The 25,903-nt window shown below is 42.7% G+C and overlaps 2 protein-coding genes across 2 annotated transcripts; one reads left to right on the top strand and one right to left on the bottom strand.

Annotated features, from left to right (window-relative positions):
• The first annotated feature begins 14,775 nt into the window (after positions 1 to 14,775).
• On the top strand, positions 14,776 to 15,539 carry LOC125314593 (uncharacterized mitochondrial protein AtMg00860-like). Its single transcript, XM_048277246.1, has 2 exons — positions 14,776 to 15,155; positions 15,284 to 15,539. The coding sequence occupies exons 1-2, from the start codon at positions 14,776 to 14,778 to the stop codon at positions 15,537 to 15,539; spliced, it is 636 nt and encodes a 211-aa protein (XP_048133203.1).
• Positions 15,540 to 21,317: 5,778 nt separating this feature from the next.
• LOC125316426 (protein PLANT CADMIUM RESISTANCE 2-like) lies at positions 21,318 to 23,813 on the bottom strand. Its single transcript, XM_048284751.1, has 4 exons — positions 23,602 to 23,813; positions 23,441 to 23,512; positions 22,748 to 22,966; positions 21,318 to 21,490 (listed from the first exon to the last, which is right to left on the bottom strand). Exons 1-4 carry the CDS (start codon positions 23,741 to 23,743, stop codon positions 21,420 to 21,422), a joined length of 504 nt encoding a protein of 167 aa, XP_048140708.1. The 5' UTR covers positions 23,744 to 23,813; the 3' UTR covers positions 21,318 to 21,419.
• Between the last annotated feature and the right edge of the window lie 2,090 nt (positions 23,814 to 25,903).

Genomic DNA, 25,903 nt, shown 5'->3' with positions numbered 1-25,903 from the left:
CGTTTTCTATTTTCTTGAAGTGACAGAATGAACAACCGGGGAGAACGATGGAGACCACGTCGATTATTGACGTAAAACCAACCAACGTGACTTTTCACGTTTGAGCATATAACTGCTCAATGGGGTGTGGTTGCCCACATGGGCGCACACCGTATCTCCCGTAGACCCCACTTTAATATTTAATCTAATATCTCCCACTCGCCCATGTAGGGCAAATAACTCCTATTTGTCCACGGAGGACTAACAACTAAACCTTTTATCTTCGCAAAGTTCATATTGGCAAATAACCCGTGCGACCAACAGACACTGAGAGCTCGTTGTCATATATCCGTTGGGAGTATATGACAGCTCTAAAATTGGACATAAAAAGAAATGAATTGTATGCTGTACCCTAGATCGATTAGTCACATATAAATTTCTCACTAGATCTCATTTTAAAATTGACATATTATATTCACAATTATGATCACACCAAATAATCATAATTGACCGGTTTGTGAATATAATTCATAATGTGACTTAAAACTCCAAATCAATCTTCCTCATTCATTAGATCTCTCAATCTCGGTTCAGCTCACTTTTCTAGAAATGTCCCTTTAGATCGAATCAATTTCATGACCATAGGCAACACCCTAAGATAGCAAACACTAAATAGAGACCTTGAGAATAATGAAGAGTCATGAGGGTACTTAAAATGAGGAATTTTATCCTCGAGAGTCTCACACGGCACATAGAAGTTGAGATCAAAAAACTCTTGCCTACTCTCATTGGTCGATAGTGCATACGTAATATGAAATACGTATTACGGTATGTCCGCTTCCCTATGGAGCGTATGTCTTCCTATTTTAATACCGTACAGATGCTCATCTTGACACACTCAATGTCTAACTTGAGTTCACGTAACAACTCCAGCCAAGAGTTTTTATCAGAACTCTTATCCGGCATTTAAGACAGATACAGTGAAATATGTGGGTTATTTCACTTCCGGACATTGTAAGTAATAAGTCCTCATCTTAACATCATGTTAAGGCGGTATTAGTATTTTAAGCTTGAGCTCTCAATTATCACCTAGATAATAAGCTTAAAATTGCCTCATCTCTATTCATTACATAATAAATAGAGGCGGTTACCCGTGTGAGTGGGCTAACCTCTCATCCGTCCGACATACCTTTTTAACATATAGTGCACCAAGCATTAATATGCATGAATATCAAATAAAATTATAGACTTTAATATTGATAAACAACATCATCAATTATTGACGTTCGGGGAAAAAAAATACAAATATTCAATACATTAACCTCTACGCAGTCCTAGAGTCTTTATATGACCAAAGAAAGCATCTCTAGGAATTGGCTTTGTCGGGGGATCTGCTAACATTCTATGCGTAGATATATACTGTAGGTTCACTTCCTTTCGTGCTTCCATGTCCTTGACATAATTATACTTAATGTCTATGTGTTTGGTCTTACTATGAAACTTAGGATCCTTAGTATAAGCCATTCCTGCTTGACTATCACAATAAACCTTCACGGGTTTTGCAGCATCTCCCGTAACACCAAAATGATCCATAAATCTTCTAAGCCAAACACCTTCTTGTGTTGCCGCCGATAATGTCACGAACTCGGCTTCCATAGTGGATAAGGCTATACACTGTTGTTTCTTCTTGCTCCACGATATGGCGCCATTATTCAGTAAGAATACATTTCCGCAGGTGGATTTTCTCTCATCCAAATCTCCTCCCCGGTCAGCATCGGTGTAGCCCTCTAGGTGCGGATCACTTCCTTGATAAGTTAGCGAGTAATCGGCGGTTCCTTTCAGATATCTCAAAATTCTCTTAACAGCAATCCAATGTGCTTGACCTGGATTGGATTGGTATCTACCGACCAATCCAACTGCATAACAAATATCAGGTCTTGTACACATCATAGCGTACATAAGACTTCCAATAGCACCGGCATATGGAACATTTTTCATACGTTCTTGCTCTTGTGGAGTCTTAGGACACATTCTTCGGCTCAACCCATTACCTTTTGCAATAGGAGTATCAATGGGTTTGCAATCTTGCATACAAAATCGTTCGAGAAATTTATTGACATGCGTCTCTTGCGAAAGAGATAATGACCTTCTCGAACGATCTCTCGAAATCTTAACTCCGAGAATGTATGTAGCTTCACCCATATCTTTCATTTCAAAATTAGAAGATAGCCAACTTTTGACCGTCTTCACAAACTCCATATTATTTCCAGCAATCAATATATCATCAACATATAATGATAAAATTACAAAGTGACCTTTGGACCTTTTGATATAGACGCAATTATCTTCATTAATTATTTCAAAATCATATGCCACTATGGCATTATTGAAACGTATATACCATTGTCTTGAAGACTGTTTAAGGCCATATATCGATCTCAAAAGTCGACATACCTTTTGTTCTTGGCCCTTTTTAACAAACCCAACGGGTTGTTCCATGTAAATCTCTTCATCTAATTCTCCATTGAGAAAAGCGGTCTTTACATCCATCCGATGTAATTCAAGATTCAAACTAGCCACTATTGCTAGAATGAGGCGAATCGAGGTAAATCTTACCACAGGAGAAAAAGTATCTTCATAGTCAATTCCTTCCCGTTGGTTATATCCTTTCGCCACAAGGCGTGCCTTATATTTCTCAATTGAGCCATCAGCCTTGCGCTTTATTTTGAGAACCTATTTGTTCCCAATGGCTTTGCGTCCTTTTGGAAGATCAACCAGTTCCCAAACTTGGTTTGATTTCATTGACTCCATCTCTTCTTTCATTGCTTTCATCCATTTTTCCTTATTAGGGCAAGATAGAGCCTCATTCACATTTCTTAGCTCATCTTCATCCAATGGAGCGATCATGAAAGCTTCCCCTTCAATTTCAAAACGTCGTCGAGGAATGCTTTTGCGACCAGTTCGTCGTGGAGAAGATTGTACCAAGGGTACTTTATCCTCCAACACGCTCCCACTCGGACCGGATAATGACATTGATTCATCAAGTGGTTGCAATGGAGATTGGTTTGTATTCAACTCCCCACCTCTCACATTGCTCCCACTTGGATCATTATGTCCAACAGTCTCATTATCTTGATCCAATGCTTCAAATAGGGAACAATCCTCACCTATTTCGCCCTTTCTTGGAAATTCATTCTCTAAGAATGTGACATCTCGTGATTCAAATTCAGTCACATTTCCACTTTCTTGCTCACCTATGAACACATATCCTTTTGAGTGTTCCGAGTATCTTATGAAAATACTCTTTTTGCCTCTTGGTCCTAATTTTCCATATTTATGTGAGGACTCATGAGTATAGGCAGCACAATCCCAAGGTTTGAGAAAGCTTAAATCGGGCTTTCAACCCGTCCACAATTCATATGGGGTAGAAGTGACTGATTTGGAAGGCACTCGGTTAAGTACATAGGCAGCAGTTAATAAAGCATCGCCCCAAAAGGCAATCGGTAAATTAGCTTGTGCCATCATGGACCTAACCATTTCAAGTAGGGTTCTGTTTCGTCTTTCGGCAACACCATTTTGTTGCGGAGTGTATGGAATAGATAACTGTCTATCTATTCCTTTTTCATCACATAGATTTCTGAACTCATCGGATAAATATTCCCGACCTCGATCGGATCTCAAAGCTTTTATTTTCTTATCTAACTGATTTTCCACTAAGGTCATAAATTTCTTGAAGCAACTAAATGCTTCTGATTTATGAGATATCAGATAGACATATCCATATCGAGTATAATCATTAATAAATGTGATGAAATAAACAGCACCATGCCTTGCCCTAACATTCATCGGACCACGTATGTCAGCATGAATTAATTGCAATGGAAATTCAGCTCTTGTCCCTTTTCCAAATGGCTTTCTAGTTATTTTTCCCATTAGGCAATGCTCACAGGTAGGCAATTCAACTTTCTCAATATTGCCTAATAAGCCATCTTTGGCTAATCTATTCATTCTTTGTTGGCCAATATGACCAAGTCTATCATGCCATGTATTCACATCATTCTCATTAGAACTAGAAGATGCAAACAGGGAATAACATACATTCACACTAGCATGTTCAATATCTAATACAATAAAGCCATCCGTGAAATAACCAGAACCATAAAAAGTTGTTCCTAACAACAAATCCACACCTTTATTGTGAAAATTCATACTAAAACCAAGTTTGACAAATACCAACACAGAGACAAGATTTCGACGAATCTCCGGAGCGTACAGAACATCATGTAGAAATAAAGTGCGTCCACCACGCATGATAAGTTGGCAAGTGCCAATTCCTTTCACTTTTACTCTGGAATTGTTTCCTACATAAATCCATCTCGCTCCACTTGGAATTCGTCGAAATTCCACGAACGTATTTCGATCTCCGGCTACATGGTCTGTGGCTCATGAGTCTACAATCCACAAAGGATGAGATTCAGTTAAAAATACAGAACTTGATACGTAACAAACACTTTTAAGTGTGTTAAGGGTTTCTACCTTTTTCAGCTCACCACAATCGCGAGCGAAGTAACCCTTCTTGCCACGGTTGTAACATTTCATCCTCGAAATGTTCTTCTTCATGGGACGCTTCCCTTTTCCATGCTTCTCAAACTTTGGTTTCTTGCTAGATGGTTCAACTCTTTTGCCTGTCCACTTCTTGAACTTTCCAGGATGCTTGCGCTTGAAGCCCGAAGCTCCATGTGAGCTAGATCCAAGAACATATACATCGGATTGTATCTTAGCCGCTAGAAGGCGGTCCTCCTCTAGCTCCAAATGGCGTACAACATCCTCAAAGGTTGTGACGTTCACATTGTGGGTCGGGTTCACCTTCATGTGTTCCCAATTGTGAGGCAAAGAGCGAATTACAGCCTGCACTTGTTGTTCATCAGACAACACATGTCCAGCATCCTTTAGCTCACTAATCATGTTCGACATCTTCCTCAAATGTTGCTTTATATTCTGCCCATGTGGCATCTTATAAGTGTCGAACCCGATTGTAAGTTGCCTCAGCTTGGTGACAGAAGTCCGACCAAATCTAGCCTTCAATGCATCCCACATGTCTTTAGCATTTTCATGCTGCCCGAACTCCCTCATGATGTCATTATCCATACTAGTCAACAACATAATGCGAGCAGTTGAGTTCTTTTTCTTCCAGGCGGTGAAAGCTTCTTTGTCTCTTCCGTGCTGTGCGGTATTACCATCCTCCGGCTCGGTCATGGTCAGGTTAAGAGCTTCCAGTGCCTCTAGTTCTTCAAGCACATACTGGATTTTCATGCTCCAGATTTCATAATTTTCGCCATTCAATTTCTCACCCTTGTTGAGCTCAAGAACAATATTCTTAGATGCCGTTGCCATAGTATCTGAGTATAACATTTAGCACGTATTTAAAGTCTATTTGTATGCAACAAATGCAATCATATTCATGCATCTCGATTATACTGGTATATAGTTTCAAAAAAGAATTCTAAAATCAACAGTTCACTAAGTTCCCCATCATCATCCAGATTTTCTTATCTAAAACCAATACCAATACAATCATCACTTTGTGTTCATCATACAGTTACTAAAACTTGTGAACACTCCCACTCGAAATATATACACATAACATAATGCATATACAAAAATCATTAATACAACAATCACAAGTCCCTAAAAGTCTCCTAAGACATACAGGAAAGGAACTAGCTAAAAATAAAAGTCTAAATATAATAACGTGTGATCCTCCTAGCTCCAGTTACAACATGAGCATATGTAATTTCCTTGGTACAAGGAAAAGAATAATTAAGGTCTCGAGGAGGATTATTAATCAAATCGGGAGCCCAAATCAGCTCCTTTGAAGAAAACCTTTGCGGACCCTTGCCTTTACGCCAGGGCGCATTCTGTCTGCGCCAAGACACATTCATTGCAAGCGATGACGTCTTCATCGCTCCGATCCTTATAAAATCGTGTAAGAAATGTAGCACGGATTTCTTATATGTGGCAGCACCATTCCACCACGCGCTATTCATCAAACCATGCCATTCTACAGGTATAGTGTTCTGTAGTGCATAAAATGTATCTACTGGGGTCATTTCTTGTCCAAACCATACGATTTCTTGGATCATTTCGTTGACCTTAATAACATAGGTTATAATGTCAGAAGCATTATCCCATTTATAAAGACCCAATATTGTAATCTTTTCCCTTAGAGCTTGCTGAGCTTCAGCTCTCCTTGGCCTTTGGGGTGTTCTCGCATTTCGTCTTACCCATTGCATTGTTCCCGCAACGAATGCGAAACACAAATGGATTACGAAAATCCAATTATTTTGTAACTATTATGAACATATCATAACAAATAAAATAATAGGTAAAACAAAAACCCCTTAGTATTGACCAACAATAACTTTTTTTTTTTTCGGGTCAACGGTCAAAGTCAACGGTCAACGGTCAACGGTCGCGGGTCAAAGGTCAGACCGGGTCGGGTCAGTAACGGGCCGTGGGCCACGGGTCGCGGGCCGGTCCTATTGAAAAAAAAAGGGAAGTGGGCCGGCCCCTTTTTTTTTTTTTTATTAAAACACAAAGGGACTTCGTATTGGGCCGGGCCGGGCCCAATACGCCGCGGGCCGCGCACATGGCTGCGGCCGGGCTCGCCCACGTGCGCCGCAAGTGCGGCGCGTGGCCCGCCGCGCGCAGCGGGTCCGTCGGCGCGTGGCGGTGCGTGGCCGACCGTCCGGCCTCCTCCAATGACGAAATTTCCACCAAAATTTTCATCTCTTCGAGACGAACACGATGGTATATTCATAACTCAAAAATGACGAACAAAAGTGGACATTAAAAGGACGAAACGCCACGGCCCCGCAACACTCCGCCCCGTCGCGGCGCGTGGCGCGCGTGCGGCGGCGTCCGGTGGACTCTTGGGGCCGGCGACCACTCAAAACGATCGTCTCGACGAGCCCGTTCTAATGGTATGTTCAATTTACTATTTTGACGAACAAATCATAATCAAAATGCTATGAACAAGAACCTCGCGATTAGGGTTAAAAATCTTCAAAATGCACCATATCAACACAAAACGATCGGGAATCAAGTAACACATGCTCTGATACCAATGTAGGATACTTAATCCGATCTAATACATACTCAAAAAACCAGCGGAAACATGCCCAATAGATCACTAGATTCACCGATCGACGAAGATACATCACGAGGACGTACCTTATTGATTACCGATTAGATGCCCTTTTGCGATCTCGGAGTTTTCCTCTGTCAAACGACAATCGACGATGGGAGGAACGTTCTGCGTTTTCTATTTTCTTGAAGTGACAGAATGAACAACCGGGGAGAACAATGGAGACCACGTCGCTTATTGACGTAAAACCAACCAACGTGACTTTTCACGTTTGAGCATATAATCGCTCAATGGGGTGTGGTTGCCCGCATGGGCGCACACCGTATCTCCCGTAGACCCCACTTTAATATTTAATCTAATAGGTATATAATGCATTGCTAAGCGGACGTGTATAACCCACTCTTGAGATGGCGCTTATGTTTTGCATGGAATTTCTCGAGCCCAATCTATCGCAATAGGTATCTGGTTTATTAATAATCATAAATCGAATCAGAATAGAGTTACCATTAACCTATTCTAGGCCGTTAGGAATCGAGTAAGATATGGGAGAACGTCTTAATTTTGAAAATCGAGATTTCGGATTTAGGGACTTGGTTAAGCAAGTTATAACCTAATGCCCGATATCCATACTTTTTTTTTTATTTTTCAAACGTTGTTTCATGCAATCTTTTTCAATTTTATTATAAAAGTTGCAAATTTATATGGCCATGTATAAGTGCACAAGGGGAAATTATCAAAAAATTTCTAAATCTATTATTTGTTTTTCTTTTTTTCAATTTAGTCATTAATCTTTTAATTTTGTCAATTTAGTCATAAATATTTTGTATTTGTACCAATTCAGTCCTAAACTTCTTGCATTTATGCCAATTCAGTCCGTCCGGCCAACGTTGGCCGGCCGCCGCCGACGTGAATAATTTTTAATAATATTTTAGAATTTTTTTAATTTTTTTTCTTTTTTTTTTCCTTCTTCTTCCTCAGCCCGGCGAGGTTAGTCTTGCTAGAAATGGGTGAGGCGCGGCCTTGCCCAGATCCGGCCTAGGCGAAGGTTACTTCTTCATCACTCGATTCCAAAGAAACATTTTGTAGCTTATTTCTTTTTCTTTTCTTTTTGGCCTGATTTGTGAAGGTTTACGGAATGAAGTCTATCTCCATTCGTGGATTTGGAATGCGATCGTTCACCCAAGAAAGAAGCGATGATACTTGTGTGTATGTGGACAGTGGACCGAAACGGGAGGATCGATTAACGAAAACTCCCTCTTGAAGTCACAAGACCAACTTCTCGAAGTGAAAAAAAAACCAGCAAAGTACCCCGGTCCCACGATCCCCTTCTTCCCATGTCGCCGGCGAGGGCAACTAGAGGAGGAAGAAAGGGAAAAAAAAAATTTCAAGAAATATTAAAATATTATTATAAATTGTCCACGTCGGCGTCAGCCTTTTTCTTATCTCCACCCAGCTAAAGTTGGCTGGATGAACTAAATTGGCATAAATACAAAAAGTTTAGGACTGAATTAGCACAAAAAAGATTTATGATTGAATTGGAAATATTAAAAAGGTTTATGACTGAATTGCCAAAAGTATCCGACCAAAAAAAATTGCCAAAAGTGCAATAAATTTACGATTTTTTTTAAATTTTCCTAAATACGCAAGCGGTAAAAATCACGAAATAATAATAAATATAATTACAGTAATGTGAAAACAACCCAAGTCATATCGGGCAAAATTAGTATGAGGCCTTGCCATTATGGCCCGGGACAAGACCCGATAAGCTATACCGAAAATCTAAGGTTTCAATGTAAAATGAAATATACATTATATATGACCAAACCCGCAAAAAATGACAACTCGAGTATTTCAATAGTTAAACACAGGAAACTCCTAAATGTGCGTAGATGAATTTTTTTTTCCTATAAGATGGCATGGATTAAATATCAAAAAGCCGAATTTTTTTTTTTTGGTCGGATATCAAAATGTCGAATCTAAATATATGAAAAATTAGAAAATGCAATGAGACATTAGATCCTCCGAACTCCGCGTGAGGAAACAATGTTCGAGGAAACTGACGTATATAAAGTGTTGATCTTTTTATAACTTGCAAATTAAAGGACAGGACGAGTCCAAAAGCATATGAGCATAGCTAAGGATGCAATAAATGACGACAGGATGAACCATCACGAAAGTCGATTGTAATGACTTAAATCAACCGATGGACTATTCGAATCACGAATCAACTTGCAGATCTACCTACAACATTTCTTATTTTTACATGTCATTATTTCCTAAAGCTGAATGCATGATATTTTGTAAATGTTAGAATGAGCTACTGCGTGACGCCCTAGAAATTCGGAATATGTAATTTGCCCGAATTCAATAAAAGGAAGAATTATTATTGAATTGCAGTTGGTAAAATTTTGGATCGTAAGGAATTAAGGAACGAATTTTGAACGATTCCCGAAATGTCGTTTGGTTTCGATTAAGTCTCGAAATCTCGGTTGCCGCGACTTAGGATTTTTAATCCTCGCGCCTAAGCATTTTCCGAACCGAGCCTAGCCCGAAAAAATTCAAATTTTATTCTCAATTAGTTGAGCCAAAAATCCGATCAAGATCGATTTATCAAAACACTGTTTTGCCCTTAGATATTATGCATATGAGACAAAAATATTTAAACTTGATGAGACCCGTAGGCCCCACTTGCCATTAATTCCCCCCCACCTACCAGTCAAATCTGGTCAACTCAACTCTCTCTCTCTCTCTCTCTCTCTCTCTCTCTCTCTCGCTCTCGTCTACCTTTCTGCTGTTCTACGTGCGGCAACCACCCCCACCGAAGCCACCATCCACCTCTTTCCTTGGCTATTTTTGCATCGCCACCACCATCGAACACCAACAGCCTCTTTCGCCTGCCTCTGCTCGCCACTCCGCCTCCTTCGATAGCGGCGAGCGCCACCGGGAAGTTCCGGAACATCCCGGTACCTAGCTTGCCCTATTTTGACCCCGAGGAACCGCTCACGCCGCGTCGGCTCTCAACGCCACTTCCGACCACCCTCCACCACCACACCCTCATCCACCCAACCACCAAGTCTTCCCAAGACCGTCGTGTGCCACCGTTGAGTTCAAACCGGCCCCGCGAACCGCTTTTCCTCCTCGCCCCGTGCAATCCCTTGTTTTACACCGAGTTGTTGCTCCGCCGCCCTTCGCCTCGACCGAGCCACGCCCGCCGCTCGCCGACCACCCCAAGCTATCGCCCTCGACCCCTTTACGTCCCACGAAGCCGTCGTAGGCTAGTAGCCGCCCGTGGAGCTCGGATTGAGCCTCGACCAGCCCCTCCTGTTACGAATTGCCGCCCCTGTTTTTGGGCCGATTCTAAACAGCCATCGTTCTGCCACCTCCGGCCGCCCGTCGGCGCCGTCACTACCACCAGCAACAACCCCGGACACCACCCGACCTTTGTCGAACCTTTCCCCGGCTTTGAACCACCCGAAACCCCCCAAAAATAACCCCCGATGCCTACCGCCCCGCTCTGGTAGCCCCTGTTCCGCCATTGTTCATCGCCGACTACCACTGTTCCGATCACCGGAGACCACTAGCCACCACCCCCGAGTCCCGGGCTACCATCCCCAAGTGTCGCCGCCTCACCCGACCACCCTCGGCAAAGTTTGGAGCCCGAAGCTCGATTTGGGTCGCAAGTCGACGATTGTCTTCACCACGAGCCGGACCGAGTTTGTGTCGTCGCCGCCCGAGTTGAGATCGCCCGAGCTAATTTTAATTGTGAGTTAGCTCCTAACTCTCGGTTATGACGCTAATTGCGTTCGGAATTAGATTAATTAGCTAATTAGGGTGTTTAGGTAGATTAATTACGGTCGTGCTAGATAGAAACGTGGTTTAGGCTAAATGACCGTAATTAGTTAAGATTAGTTGATTCGTTGGGTTGTCCGTGGCTAATTGGTGAGTAGAACTGATTGATTTGACTGATTGTGTTGATTGATCGCAAGTGAACAATAGGTTAGAGACGAGCGAGCGATTGATGGTCAATTGGAATTAATAATCGATTGACTGCAATTGATTAATTGATTCTTGGATTATTGGATGTGAATGCCGGATTTGACTGTTGATTGCTATGGGGGTCCGATTAGAGGTTAATCGCCCCAAATTGCTTGATTTGCCGGTCGATATAATTGCGCAATCATGTGACCATGTATGAGATCAAATTGCATGGTTTTGCATGAAAACAACCTTGGGCCAAGTATTTGAATATGCAAGTGTGAGCATTTGACTTAATTTCAAGAAATAAACTAACTGGATATCGAAGTGCTTGAGTGGTCACATAATTGGATAATTCCGACAATCATTGTCTTCCGATTGTTCGGTCCTGGCAATAATTGTCTTATGGTTGCTGGATATGCGTCGGCCATTATCTTTTGGCTGTTCGTTTGCCGGTCGCAGCTTGTGAAGGACCGAAACCTTTTAAGGATTCCCGTTAGTTCCGTGCCGTGTCGACAATCATTGTCTTCCGGTTGATCAAGCGAAGTCACATGGACTATTAGAAGCCATTGCCGGAAGTAAGGGACGATGCCTGGTTCTACCAGGAGAGCACCAACCGACTAATGTGCTGGACCTACAGGTTGGTTCCGATAATAAATGGACTACGTGTGGTGTCCCGTACTTGCAAGTGCTGTGATACTTTGCCAATGGATTGATTGGTTTGGCTGGTTGACTATTGAGTCAAGTCTACATTGCATTATGTGTGGCCTGGAGGGTAAGCTAGTATGTGGTTGAAATATTTGCTCTTTGTTGACGCGATTGTTTGTTAGGACGTCCGAGCGAATCAACGCCCTAGCCGGGCTTAGACGTTGACTCACCGAAATTAATTTCTCACCCCGTCGTTGTTAACCATTTTCGGGTAGTGATGGAGGCCGTAGACGTTAAGGCGAGGATCGTTGTTGGATTTTTGGGAATATATGAGAGTTTAACCTTACCCGACCGTGTGACTTTTTGACATCTTAGTGAGTCGCCCCGAAGAATGGGATTGTATATGTTTACCGTAGCTCGAGAGGGTTAAAATTCATATACTACGGCTTTTTGAATAAAATTGTCTTTTGTGAAATGACTGTGTTAATTTTCCTACTATTCTATCCTGCTGATCTTGTTTGTTTAGGAGAGTTGCATGTTCCATATGCGCCGTAAATTTCGTAGGTCGATAGTGTACCCGGGATGCTATCATTTGTGACTGCTGAGACGATTTGGGAAGGATGTTGCGGGCCCGGGGATCAGGGCGTGATATCCCCGCCCAAGGTGGTATTAGAGAGAGGTCGGCCTGATCCATCCGGTCATTGGCCTGGAGTAATAAGGAACGATAGAAATTGGGGTAGTTAGTGGGATAATAATCATTGTGCATGTGATTGTTGCTATGGATTTGAGTTGTGGGGCCGCCTTATAATCGCGCTTTGCTATGGGGTATACATGACTCCATAATTTGCCTACAAAATGAGCGAACGTGGTAGAAGAGCACCCCGAGGACCCCGCAGTAGGTCCGTCAGGCCGATAGGGGAAATCTTGGAGTAAGATAGAGCACTGCGCGCTGTTGAGCCGGTTGGACGAGAGTCAACTATAGCTGGAATTCTCCAAGCACCGGGAGCTATTGGAGACCTTATGGGGTAGTAAGTGAGGAATCGAACACCGTTGTTGCCGCCGTTGTTGAAGCCCCATCTATGAATCGGCCAGCTGGAGCCGCAAACAATGGGTGCTTGGCTCAAAGATTGGTGGAATAATTTCTTAAGTCGAAACAGCCCAAGTTCTCTAGGAGCGGAGATCCCAAAGTTGCCACTTCGTGGATTGAGGAGTTGGAGAAAGCATTTGACCCGCTGAGATGTACCAATGAGGATAAGGTCACCCTAGCCATGTACCGCTTACAAGGAAACGCTAGTACATGGTGGAAAGGTTCAAAGGACAGAGTTTTTCCCGAGGATATGGTCCTGACGTGGGATGCCTTCATGGAAGCCTTTACTGAAAAATACTTCTCAAACATCGCGAGAGAGCAAAAGATGGCAGAGTTCTTTCGCCAGCGTTTGAACCAAATGACAGTCGATCAATATGAAGCCAAATTTGTTGAGCTATCCACGTATGCTCCGAGATTGGTTGAAGACCCCGTCGATAGGGCCGAAGGTTCGAGAGATTGGCTGAAGCCCGAGATTAAGAGTGTGTTGGTGCCATTCAACTTAAAGGATTACAATGACCTCTACAAGAGAGCTCGGATGGTAGAGCAAGATCCGATCGAAAGGGTTGCCGCTCTCGGATCGCAGTTCGCGCTCTCGAGTAGGTTTGATAAGCGGCAAGGGAAGAGGCTGATGCAAGGTAACAAATTCAACATCCCGCCCAATCGTCGAGGAGCTATTAGTAAGTCGATGCCTCGTCGAGATGATGTCTGCCATCTATGTAACCAGAGGCATGGGTCCGCTTCGTCTCCGATGTGTGGAGCCTACTTTGGATGTGGCCAGCATTGCCATCTTGTGAGGGACTGCCCACGGAGGCAACGCACCAGGCCGCCGGGAGGCCAAGTTGGAAGGATCGCACCATCGAATTACCGGAATAGACCCCAAGCGCAAGGACGGGTGTTTGCTGCACCCCGAGAAGAGGCGAAGGACTCACCGACCATGAAAGGTACGATTTTTCCATAGAATAACGTAGCTTATGCTTTATTTCACCCTGGTGCTACGCATTCTTTTGTTGCGGATCAATTTGTTAGACTGTCTGGATTAAATGTGGTACCGTTAGATGTGGTTGCCAAGGTGTCTACACCTTTAAAGGATAGCATAGTAGCCGCCGTAGGCTATCCCGGCTATAGACTAGTTATAGATAGTCATGAGAGTAAGATAGATCTTGTTGTACTGGAGATGTACGATTTTGATCTAATTGTGGGCATGGACTGGTTAACGAAGCAAAGAGCCGCGATGGACTGCTATCGTAAGGCGATTCAATTTAGGCCATTGGATGGGGCCAATTTTGAATTTGTGGGGAATCGAGGAGGAACCTTGATCGTAATAATCTCGTCGCCGAAGACAACTCGTTTGTTGGAAAGTGGTTGCCAAGGTTATTTGGCTACGGTAGTAGACACGTCCGTTGGGGAAACTAAGTTGGATGATATTGCTGTAGTATGTGAGTTTCTAAACGTTTTTCCCGAAGAATTGCTTGGATTACCGTCGAATAGAGAAATAGAGTTCGTGATAGAATTAGCTCTAGGGATGGAACCAAGCTCTAAGGCGCTGTATCGGATGGCATTATCGTAGCTGAAGGAACTCAAGGTTCAAATGCAAGAGCTATTGGATAAAGGATTTATCCGCCCTAGTGCGTCGCCATGGGGAGCGCCAATGTTATTCGTTAAGAAGAATGATGGGTTTATGAGGTCGTGCATAGATCACAAGCAGCTGAATCAAGTGACGATCAAGAACAAGTACCCACCGCCTAGGATTGACGATCCGTTCGATCGGCTACGGGGAGCATCAGTGTTTTCTAAGATTAATCTACGGACAGGATACCATCGATTGAGGATCGGGAAAGAAGATATATCGAAGACGGCATTCAGGACTTGCTATGGACACTATGAGTTCACAGTGATGCCGTTTGGTCCGACGAATGCTCCTGCTGCTTTTATGGATCCGATGAACAGAGTGTTTAAGGAATACTTGGATCACTTCGTTATAGTGTTTATAGACGATATCCTGGTGTATTCGAAGAGTTCCGAGAACCATGAACAACACTTGAGGATAGTGTTGAAGACTTTGAGAATGCATCAGCTTTTTGCCAAGCTCGGTAAATGTGAGTTTTGGTTGGCTCGTGTGGCGTTCCTAGGCCACGTGGTTTCTGGTGAAGGAATTGCGGTGGAACCGTCTAAGATTGAGACAGTCATGGACCGGCTAAGACCGACGACAGTAATGGAGATCAGAAGCTTTTTGGGTTTGGCAGGCTATTATAGACGATTCGTGGAGAAGTTCTCAACTATAGCCTCGCCTATGACTAAATTGTTGAAGAAGGATGTGAAGTATGAATGGACAGACAAGTGCGAGTGTAGTTTTCAAGAGCTTAAGCATAAGATGACTACGGCTCCCGTATTGACGATTCTGTCTAGTCTTGGAGGATTTGAGATCTATAGTGACGCATCTCTCGTAGGTCCGGGTTGTGTTTTTATGCAACATGGAAGGGTAGTAGCGTATGCATCTCGCCGCTTGAGACCCCACGAGTTGAACTCTCCGACGCACGACCCGGAGTTGGCTGCGGTCATGTTCGCCCTGAAGATTTGGAGGCATTATCTGATCGGAGAAAGTTTTCAGGTGTATACCGATCATTAGAGCCTCAAGTACCTGTTCTCTCAGAAAAAGTTAAACATGAGGCAGCGTCGATGGATGGAACTGCTCAAGGATTGTGATTGCGAGATCTTATATCATCCAAGCAAGGCGAATAAGGTTGCAGATGCCCTAAGTAGAAAATCAGCGATTGCTCAATTACGTGTGAATGAATGGTGTTTACTTGAGCAAGTGAGAGACTCGGACTTTAAGTTAGAGATAAGTTGTCTGTCAAGTCTAGTAGCTATTTTGAGGATTGAACCGGAGGTGCGGACCAGAATTAAGTCCCTACAATCGACGGACCCTACTATTCAGAAGATCCTTCAAGAGGACTTAGCTAAGCGAAGGGTTGACTTTCAAGTGGCCGAGGATGAAATATTGAAGTTTAGAGGACATCTAGTTGTGCCGGTCTCTAAGGGAGGATATTTTATCGGAGGCACATCGTAGCGATTATAGTATCCATCCGAGTAGTACGAAGATGTATCAGAATCTGAAGCAACACTACTGGTGGAATGGTATGAAGGCGGATATGTCTAAGCATGTGGCTAAGTGTTTGACCTGCCCGCAGGTCAAGGCGCATCACTGTAAACTTGGAGGACTGCTATAGCCTTTTGAGATTTCGGAGTAGAAATGGAAGCATATCACGATAGACTTTGTGATGGGATTACCAAGAAGTCAAAGAGAACATGATTCAATCTAGGTTGTAGTCGACAGATTGATGAAGTTGGTGCACTTTATTCTAGTGAGAAAAGACTTTGCTTTGGACAGATATGCAGATTTATATGTGAGGCACATCGTGAGATTGCATGGAGTGCCGGTGACGATCACCTCATATCGTGATCCCAAGTTCACTGCCACATTTAGGAAGAGTCTACGGATCGCTTTAGGAACGAAGCTGCAGTTTAGTACGCCCTATCACCCGCAGCATGATGGTCAATCCGAAAGGACGATATAGACTCTGGAAGACATGTTGAGAGCATGTATCTTGGATTTTAAGGGCAGTTGGGAAGAGCAATTGTATCTAGTTGAGTTTGCCTACAACAATAGTTTTCAGCAGAGTATTAAGATGGCACCATTTGAGGAATTGTCTGGTAGAGTGTGCCGAACGCCAGCCTATTGGGACAAAGTGGGTGAAAGGAAAATCACCGGTCTTGAGTTGGTGGAACTGTCTATGGAAGCTGTCAAAGTCATCAGAGACAGTCTGAGGATAGCTCAAAGTCGTCAGAAGAGCTACGCAGTTAGGAGGCGTAGGCCACCGGAGTTCCAAGTGGGCGATCATATTTTTCTAAAGGTGTTGCCTATGAGAGGGACATCTCGTTTTGGCAAGAAAGGAAAGTTGAGCCCTAAGTATGTTGAGCCTTTCGAGATTTTGGAGCGGATAGGAAATTTGGCTTATCGCCTAGCATTGCCACCAAGACCGGCTTAGGTACATAATGTGTTTCACGTGTCAATGCTAAGAAAGTACGAATTAGACCCCGCTCATGTGCTGAGTTATGAAGAAATCGAGTTAGATGAGCGAGCTGCGTATGTGGAACGTCCGGTTAGGATTGTGGATAGGAAAGAGCAAGTGCTCCGGAGCAAGACGATTCCGCTAGTTAAGGTGGTTTGGCAACACCATGGGACTGAAGGAGCTACCCGGGAGAACGAGGAAGTTATCAAGAGTAGTTACCCTTATCTTTTTGAAGAGTCGTAACTATACTGTAATTTCGAGGACGAAATTTCCTAAATTGGGGAGAGTTGTAACACCCTGGAAATTCGAAATTTGTAATTTGCCCGAATTCAATAAAAGGAAGAATTATTATTGAATTTCAGTTGGTAAAATTTTGGATCATAAGGAATTAAGGGACGAATTTTGGACGATTCCCGAAATGTCGTTAAGTTTCGATTAGGTCTCAAAATCTCAGCCGCCGCGACTTAGGATTTTTAATCCTCGCGCCTAAGCTTTTTCCGGATCGAGCCTAGCCCGTAAAAATCCAAATTTTATTCTCAATCGCTTGAGCCAAAAATCGGATCGCTCTTGATTTATCAAAAGACCGTTTTGCCCTCAGATAGTATGCATATGAGACAAAAATATTTAAACTTGATGAGACCCGTGGGCCCCACTTGCCATTAATTTCCCCCATCTACCAGTTAAATCTGGTCAACTCACCTCTCTCTCTCTCTCTCTCTCTCTCTCTCTCTCTCTCTCTCTCTCCCACGTTTGCTTTTCCCTTATTCTTCTTGCGGCAACTACCCCCACCGAAGCCACCATCCACCTCTTTCCTTGGCTGTTTTTACATCGCCACCACCATCGAACACCAACAGCCTCCTTGGCCTGCCTCTACTCGCTACTCCGCCTCCTCCGACAGCTGCGAGAGCCGCCGGGAAGCTCCGAAAAAGCTCGGTACCCGGCTTGCCTTGTTTTGACCTCGAGGAACCGCTCACGCCATGCTGGCTCTCAATGCCACTTCCGACCACCCTCCACCACCACACCCTCATCCATCCGACAACCAGGCCTTCCCAAGACCGTCGCGCGCCACCGTCAAGCTCGAACTAGCCCCGCGAACCGGTTTTCCTCCTCGCCCCGTGCGAGCCCTATTTTACATCGAGTTGCTGCTTCGCCGCCCTCCGTCGCAAGTGAGCCACGCCCGCCGCTCGCCAACCACCCCAAGGCATCGCCCTCGACCGCTTGACGTCCCACGAAGCCATTGGAGGCCGGCTACCGCCCGTGGAGCTCGGATTGAGCCCCAACCAGCTTCCTCCGTTACGAACCGTCGCTCCTGTTTTTGGGCCGGTTTTGTATAGCCGTCGTTCCGCCACCTCCGGCCATCCGTCGGCGTCGTCGCCGCCACCTACAGTAACCCCGAACACCATCCGACCTCAGCCGAACCTTTCCCCGGCCTTGAACCACTTGAAACCCCCCTAAACAGCCCCCGACGCCTATTGTCCTGTTTTGGCCGTCCTTGTTCTGCCACTGTTCATTTTCGGCCGCTCTTGTTTTGGCCACCGGTAACCACCGACCACCACCCCCGAGTCCCGAGCCACCGTCCCCAAGTGTCGCTGCCTCACCCGACCACCCTTGGTAAAGTTTGGAGCTCGAAGCTCGATTTGGGCCAGGCCGAGTTTGTGTAGTCGCCGCCCGAGTTGAGATCGCCTAAGCTAATTTTAATTGTGAGTTAACTCATAACTCTTGGTTAGGATGCTAATTGCATTCGGAATTAGATTAATTAGCTAATTATGGTGTTTAGGTAGATTAATTACGGTCGGGCTAGATAGAAATGTGGTTTAGGCTAAATGACCGTAATTATTTAAGATTAGTCGATTATTTGGGTTGTCTGGGGCTAATTGGTGAGTAGAACTGATTGATTTGACCGATTGTATTGATTGATCGCGAGTGAACGATAGGTTAGAGACGAGCGCGCGATTGACGGTCAATTGGAATTGAAATTGGAATTAATAATCGATCGGCTGCAATTGATTAATTAATTCTTGGATTATTGGATGTGAATGCCGGATTTGACTGTTGATTGCCGTTGGGGTCCGATTAGAGGTTAATCTCCCCAAATTACTTGATTTGTCGGTTGATATAATTGCGCATTTATATGACCACGTATGAGATCAAACTGCATAGTTTTGCACAAAAATGGCTTTGGACCAAGTATTTGAACATGCGAGTATGAGCATTCAACCTAATTCCAAGAAGTAAACTAGCTGGATGTTGAAGTGCTTGAGTGGTCACATAATTGGATAATTCCGACAATCATTGTCTTCTGATTGTTCGGTCCTAGCAATCATTGTTTTCTGTTCTTTGGATGAGCGTCGCCCAATTGTCTTCCGATTGTTCATTTGCCGGTCGCAGCTTATGAAGGACCAAAGCCTTTTAAGGATTCCTATTAGTTCCGTGCCGTGTTGACAATCATTGTCTTCCGGTTGGTCGAGCGAAGTTACATGGACTATCGAAGCCGTCGCCGGAAAGTAAGAGACAATACATGGCCCCGCCAGGAGAGCACCAATTGACTAGTGTGCTGGACCCACGGGTCGGTTCTGATAATAAATGGACTACATGTGGTGTCCTATGCATGCAAATCTTGTGATACTTTGCTAATGGGTTGATTGGTTTAGTTGCTTGACTGTTGAGTCAAGTCTGCATCACATTATGTGTAGCCTGGAGGGTAAGCTTGCATGTGGTTGAAATATCTGCTCATTGTTGACATGACTATTTGTTAGGACATTTGAGCGAATCAACGCCCTAGCCGGGCTTAGGCATTGACTCACCGAGATTAATTTCTCACCCCGTCGTTGTTAACCATTTTTAGGCAATGATGGAGGCCGTGGACGTTAAGGCAAGGATCGTTGTAGGATTTTTGGGAGTAGATGATGGTTTAACCTTACCGGACCGTGTGTCTTTTTGAGGTCTTAGTGAGTCGCCCCGAAGAATGGGGTTGTATATGTTTACTGTAATTCAGTAGGGTTAAAATTCATCTACTCTGGCTTGTTGAATGAAATTGTCTTTTGTGAAATGACTGTGTTAATTTTCATACTATTGTATCCCGCTGATCTTGTTTGTTTGGGAGAGTTGCATGTTCCGTATGGGCCGTAAATTTCGTAGGTCGATAGTGTACCTAGGACGCTATCATTCGTGGCATGAGACGATTTGGTAGGGATGTTGCGGGCCCGGGGATCGGGGCGTGACATACTGTGTAGTGTAATATAAAAAATTAGCTCGGGAAAGCTCTAAACGAATCAACAACGGGTCTGCGCTATGGGTATTTGACCCAATTTTTGGCCCCAAAAGGACCCCCAATCAACTTCAAGGTATCATTTTCACATCGTTTTTAGACCATCAAATATATGTAATTGATAATATTGTATAAAATTAGACTTTCATAAAACCACGTAACCGTGTAGGTGCAATTAATAGCACGCACATTATTGCTTCCATCTCGGTGCGGAATCAGATTCCATTAAGAGCCGATGAAGGGAGCACAATCAAGAATGTGTTGTATGTATGTTCATTTGATATGAAATTTACTTTCGTGCATGCTGGGTGAGAAGAATCCACCAACGATTGCCGAGTGCGGTAAAAAATCATCAACTTTATGTCTAACATCAATTTAACTAAACCTTTTTTTTTGTCTCACAAAAAAATCTCAGCTTTAGGTCTAGTTTCAATTTTACTCTGATTTTTTTATCTCATAGTCTTAAATCTGACCCCATTAACCCTCTGTCAAAATCACTCTTAGCAATTTTACACACGGTCTTCGATCTCTTGTGCTTGGAATGTTCCATCTCTCGATTTTGGAGAGCTTCGCTTGAGATGCTCTAATACCTCATGCTTGAGAGTTTTTCATTTCTTTATTATCAACGAGAAACTTTTGGACGAAGGGTTAATGGAGGTAGATTTGTGACTCAAGTAAACATTTGTAATTTTTTATGAGACTGTAAAAATTATAGGGAAAAATTGGGACTAGATAGTAACATTAGGACAAGACCTAAAGTTGGAGATATTTCCTAGGATAAAAAAAGTTTAGGATAGAATTAGGACATCATGTAAAGTAAGTGTTTTTTATGGGACAAAAAAGTTTAGGTTAGAATTGAGACTAAACCTAAAGTTGAAGGTTTTTTATAAGATAAAAGGTAGAATTGAGACGAGAGCTAAAGTTCGAGGATCTTTAGAGTATTAGGCCTTCAAGATAGTGACTTTTTTTTTCTTCTTTTTTTTTTTGTCTTTTCATGAACAAGATTTACAGGTTGTTGCGTTTGCAACAAAGTACATGGAGGAGTCGACCAACCATTGAAATATAGTCAAAATAAGCAGATTGGCCAAGAATCTTCCTCTCGACAGTGTTTCTCAAGAAATCGTTACATTTTACAAGCAATGAGAGACTTAAGAATAAATATGTCGTATGATACTGAAATGTGTGCTAACATTGGGATGTTTGTGGTATGACCTTCGCTAATCAGCCATCTGGCCTCATAAATTTCTAAATTGTCATCCTTTGGGGTGGAGTCATCCCTATTGAGCCATTACCCATCTGCCCATTTTCTTCCCATCCTGAAAAAGTTTCGGTAATTGTATGCATCAGAACCAAATAAGCACCCCGAAAGCATGAGTTTCGATCCAAATTAAATGCTTAATTTGTTAGTCAATTCTTGGATTAGACGAAGACTGGAATTGATGTTTCTTTTGTACTGGAGCGCTAAGTTTGAATCCAACAAAACGATTACGTCTTATATCAACTTTTCCAAGAATATCGATTCTCCAATTAATGGTGACACCACATGTGCGATTTTTTCAATTGTGTCTACCGCATTGATTTCATTGTTAGATGAAGGTCTTTATTATATGACTGTTTGAGTAAAAATGTACTTTGCGCAAGCAGTGTAAGTAATATAAATCACAAGTAAAAGGGATATGGAAGGAAATGAGTTGAAATTAGAGAATGAACCCATAAATTTGTCTCCCCCCAAAGTTGGAAGGTAGTGGATGCACAAGCAAATACATTTTCGTAATCGTCCTTCCTAAAACCTAGACAAGACAAAGGATACATAAGTAAATACATTTACTTCTTATCCTTTCTCCATTATTTTCATTCAGTATCTATCTAGATAGGGAAATTGTAATTTTCCTTTCTCCCATTCAATAAAAAAAAAAAATCTAAGGGGTCACATTCAAGCACACAAAGAGAATTATTAGTGAAAATTAACAAAAGAAAAAAAAAACTAAACAAATTGCAATTGTGTAAATTTAGTAATAAACCCCCCCTTTTTTTTTTTATCGATTGGGTCCTAAACCTTTTGTATTTGTGCCAATTCAGTCCTTTGCAACCGTTGATGTGAATGCGCTGACTACCCTACGTGACACAACCGGTTTCCATGTCAGCGATTTTGGTAGAAAGGACTGAATTGATATAAATGTAAAGGTTTATGACTCAATTAGCCAAAAGTTTATGATTAATTGGCACAATTACAATAGATTTAATTTTTTTTTATAATTATCCCGAATTATCCTTTCAGTTTGACAAATCAGTATTCTTATCTCAAATTCTATCCTTATACATCGATGAAAAGTGAATCTTCTAGGGTTACTACGATATGTTTCTAAGATCGCAAGTTTCGCGGTTTGAGCAAATAACACGGGTTCAGTTCTTCATGAGGTATATCTTTGCGGCTGGTGTGTGTTAATCCATGAAGTTTGTGGAGTATTCATTGAATTCGAGATTTACTCATCTAGGGCAGATTCTTGACCATAAAATGAAAGGACAAATAGAAAAAGAAAAAGAAAAAAAGAAAGAAAAAAAGGGTCTAGTACCTTTGGAAGGGTCATAGCCGAGGTTCTGGAGGTGACGGTATTCTTGACACAGAGCACAACAATGGCAAAAGCAATGAACAGAACAATCGTGGCATGGCTTCTGCTCCCAATCGAATCGCTTCCTCATCTTCCTGCGATTGCAGCAACCGCAACAGCAAGCTCCAAAACAACAGGTCAGAGCAGCCGTTAAACAGTAGAGCGCGCCTTTCGCCACACAAGCTGCAACAAAACGTAACATGGTAATAAATAGTAGCAATCATCCGTCATCCTTCTAAGTTATGTTCTTCCGTTTTTCATGACCTTAATCAATGGTTAAGACTATGTTGTTATGATTTTACGTTTCAAGGTGAATTGCTGTGGCGTCCCTCAAAGTTCTGAACTTACAAAACCGAAGCTTTTTTTTCAACATCTTAAAACATTCTGAGTACGGTATGGATGTTGCTGTTCGGAAACTTAATTTCAAAGAGAATCTTTTCCCATCTAGAGGAGATACTCGTTTATTCAGCCTTCGCAGTTTTTCTTCTCTTTATCAGCTCATTATCATGCCGCCTGAGCTCCCCCCTCTCTCTCTTTCTCGCTGTGCTTTACTCATGGTCAAACTTGAATCCTCTCTGCTTAATTTGCGCACAGACCAATCGCTCAGACATCTTGTCCATAACCAACGAGAAAAGGACTAGTTCGTAAAATACTCACATGAAGATCCTTGGTCCGTGTACTCCGCGATCCTCCCAAAAGTGACGCATGGGCAAAAGAACGTGGTCCAACCTGAAACGCGCGCAACAACAATATACATCACAGATCATTCGTGAACAATACTTGAACTCATACAACTCTGAGCGGACGAGAAGACCTACAGCTATGTGGATCGGTCCTACAATGACATATCTTGGATGACCAAGTGACATTTCTCGATTGCTCATCACAATAGGGTGTGGTTTCGAACTTGGGTACGTATTTGTGACAAAAAAGACTAGGTTTCGACCTCGGGGACGACATGGTTATGTCCTTTTAAGGTTTGCAAGATGGCCGAACAGTGGGTGGCAAAACGTGTAGGGTCTTATTTATGAATGCGCAACTTGTGATTTTACAGCTTATCTAACGCAAATTGAAGGCTTGTTCTGTCTATGCGGTAGTCTAGTGAGAAGGTATGTTTATATGGCTGTGCTAACGCGTTATCCGTCTGATTCTTGCTTCATTTGTTGTCTTGAATTGGTAATACTTCTCCAAAATGATTTTTTGTCGACGTGAAAATTGAGCTGCTAAAAACCTCAGCTCACGAACGCGGGGTACATGAATTAGTAATGCAACTTGTGGAAAGACTTGCCAGGTCATTTGAACGATTCAATTTTGACATTTTCCGAGTCTTCTTAGTCATCTCTACGCTTCAAGTTCCATGAACATGCACTTGCAGTCGTCTGGACACTCCGGTGGCGAGGCCTAAGAATGGATAGGGATGCTATGACAGCCGATGGACGATATGAGTGATGTGATCCCAAAGCCAACACTTTCCATTCCATTGTCTATACAAATCCGTCCATCTAGAAGTAAGCATCCATTTAGGACTTCGTTTATTTCAGGAAAAAATGAAGGTTAAGATCGGGCATTTTGCTTGTGTAGGTGGCCGTATCTCAAAGTAATTTGCATGCAGATGGTAAAATCAGAACATGTGACTTCCGATTCCTAATTTGAAAATTTACTAAGGCCCTAACCGATTGCGCCAATCCACATGATTGTGCCAGCATCTCTATATTTATATTTGCTAGAAGTTTAACAAGTTATCTCCATTTTGAAAGGCAATTATAGTGTGTAGCAAACGTAGGATTCTTTCTAGATTTTCCATGAAGATTTGTAAACAAGTGGGTTTTCGTGTAAAACAACGCGACTTGTGGATGACTTCACACATCATTCTCATAAAGTCAATCTTTGTCGTTTCCTTTTAAACCTTTCTTGGCCATTTGCGTCTTCATCAAGTTCCATGAACTTTCAGTTTATTGCAGTACCCAGAATAGTATGCACGTGGTTGATGGAATCTGAGCACGTGACTTTCAATTTCTAGCTTGGAAATCTCCTAACGAGCCAACCGATTGCGCCATTATGGAAGGTTGAACGGGCATCTTTATATTTACATGTATGACAAGTGTACAAGTCAGTCTCCATCAGGAACAATATTATTTTGTCTAGCCAGTAGCATGAACGTAGGACTCTTTCCAAATGTTCCATGAAGTTTGTTAAGTAGTCATTTTCCACTTGGTATAATCCAACTTGTGGAAGACTTCCTATGTCGTTCTGTTTCCTTGTAAGTCCGTCTTAGCCTTTTGCCTCTTAATCAAGTTCCATGAACTTTCAAATTATCGCAAGTTTGCACGCAATTGATGGGATATGAACGTGCGACCAATAGTTCCTAATATAAAAATCAATTGGCGTGCCAATCAACCGTGCCGATCGAGATAATAGGACAATGCAACTTGCGAAAGACTTCATACATCGTTGTCATATAGTCAATTTTCGATGTTGTCCATTTATCTTTTTCAGCCCATTGCCTCTCCATTAAGTTCCATGAACTTTCGGTTTATTGCAATGCCGCCTGTCTTCGCAATTTGACAAGAAAAGGTCGCAGGAGACGAATCAAAGAAAAACTGTTTGTGTTTGATATAAAATGGTTGGAATTGTGGGAGTTTCATTTTTATCTCTACTCGTTTCACTGAGAAACAATCCCACAAAAAAGAGAAGAACTCAATCCTATATCATCATAGCTGGTGTCTGGCTTAGTGAGAAGAATGAGCAGCCACCAACGTGACCAAGTAATTCTTCTGAATTTTCCCTTCCCTTCTCTGATCCTTCGCTGTTGAGATTATTCATTATGCATTGAGCAAAACTGAAGTTGAAGGATGCGACCACTTTGTGTTTTTTTTCATGTTATGGTCTATATAGATCAACATGATTAAGAGAAATTTGTGAGCAGCATTACATATACCATTCACATTTTGTCAAGTACTTGCTTAAAAGATAAACACTAAGCTTTAGTCAGTGTATCGAAAGTAAATTAACTGCTGCATGACGACCGGACCCAGTCACTTTATGTCCAGCGGCGGATCTAGGGGTCATCACGCGTGTGGTGTCCCCTACCGCCTCCCCAAGCCCAAACATTCCTTGTGT

The sequence above is a fragment of the Rhodamnia argentea genome, chromosome 1 (genome assembly GCF_020921035.1).
Source record: "Rhodamnia argentea isolate NSW1041297 chromosome 1, ASM2092103v1, whole genome shotgun sequence".
Classification (NCBI taxonomy): Eukaryota; Viridiplantae; Streptophyta; class Magnoliopsida; order Myrtales; family Myrtaceae; genus Rhodamnia; species Rhodamnia argentea.
Note: the sequence above shows the minus strand (reverse complement) of the source record. Positions and strands in the feature narration are given on the sequence as shown.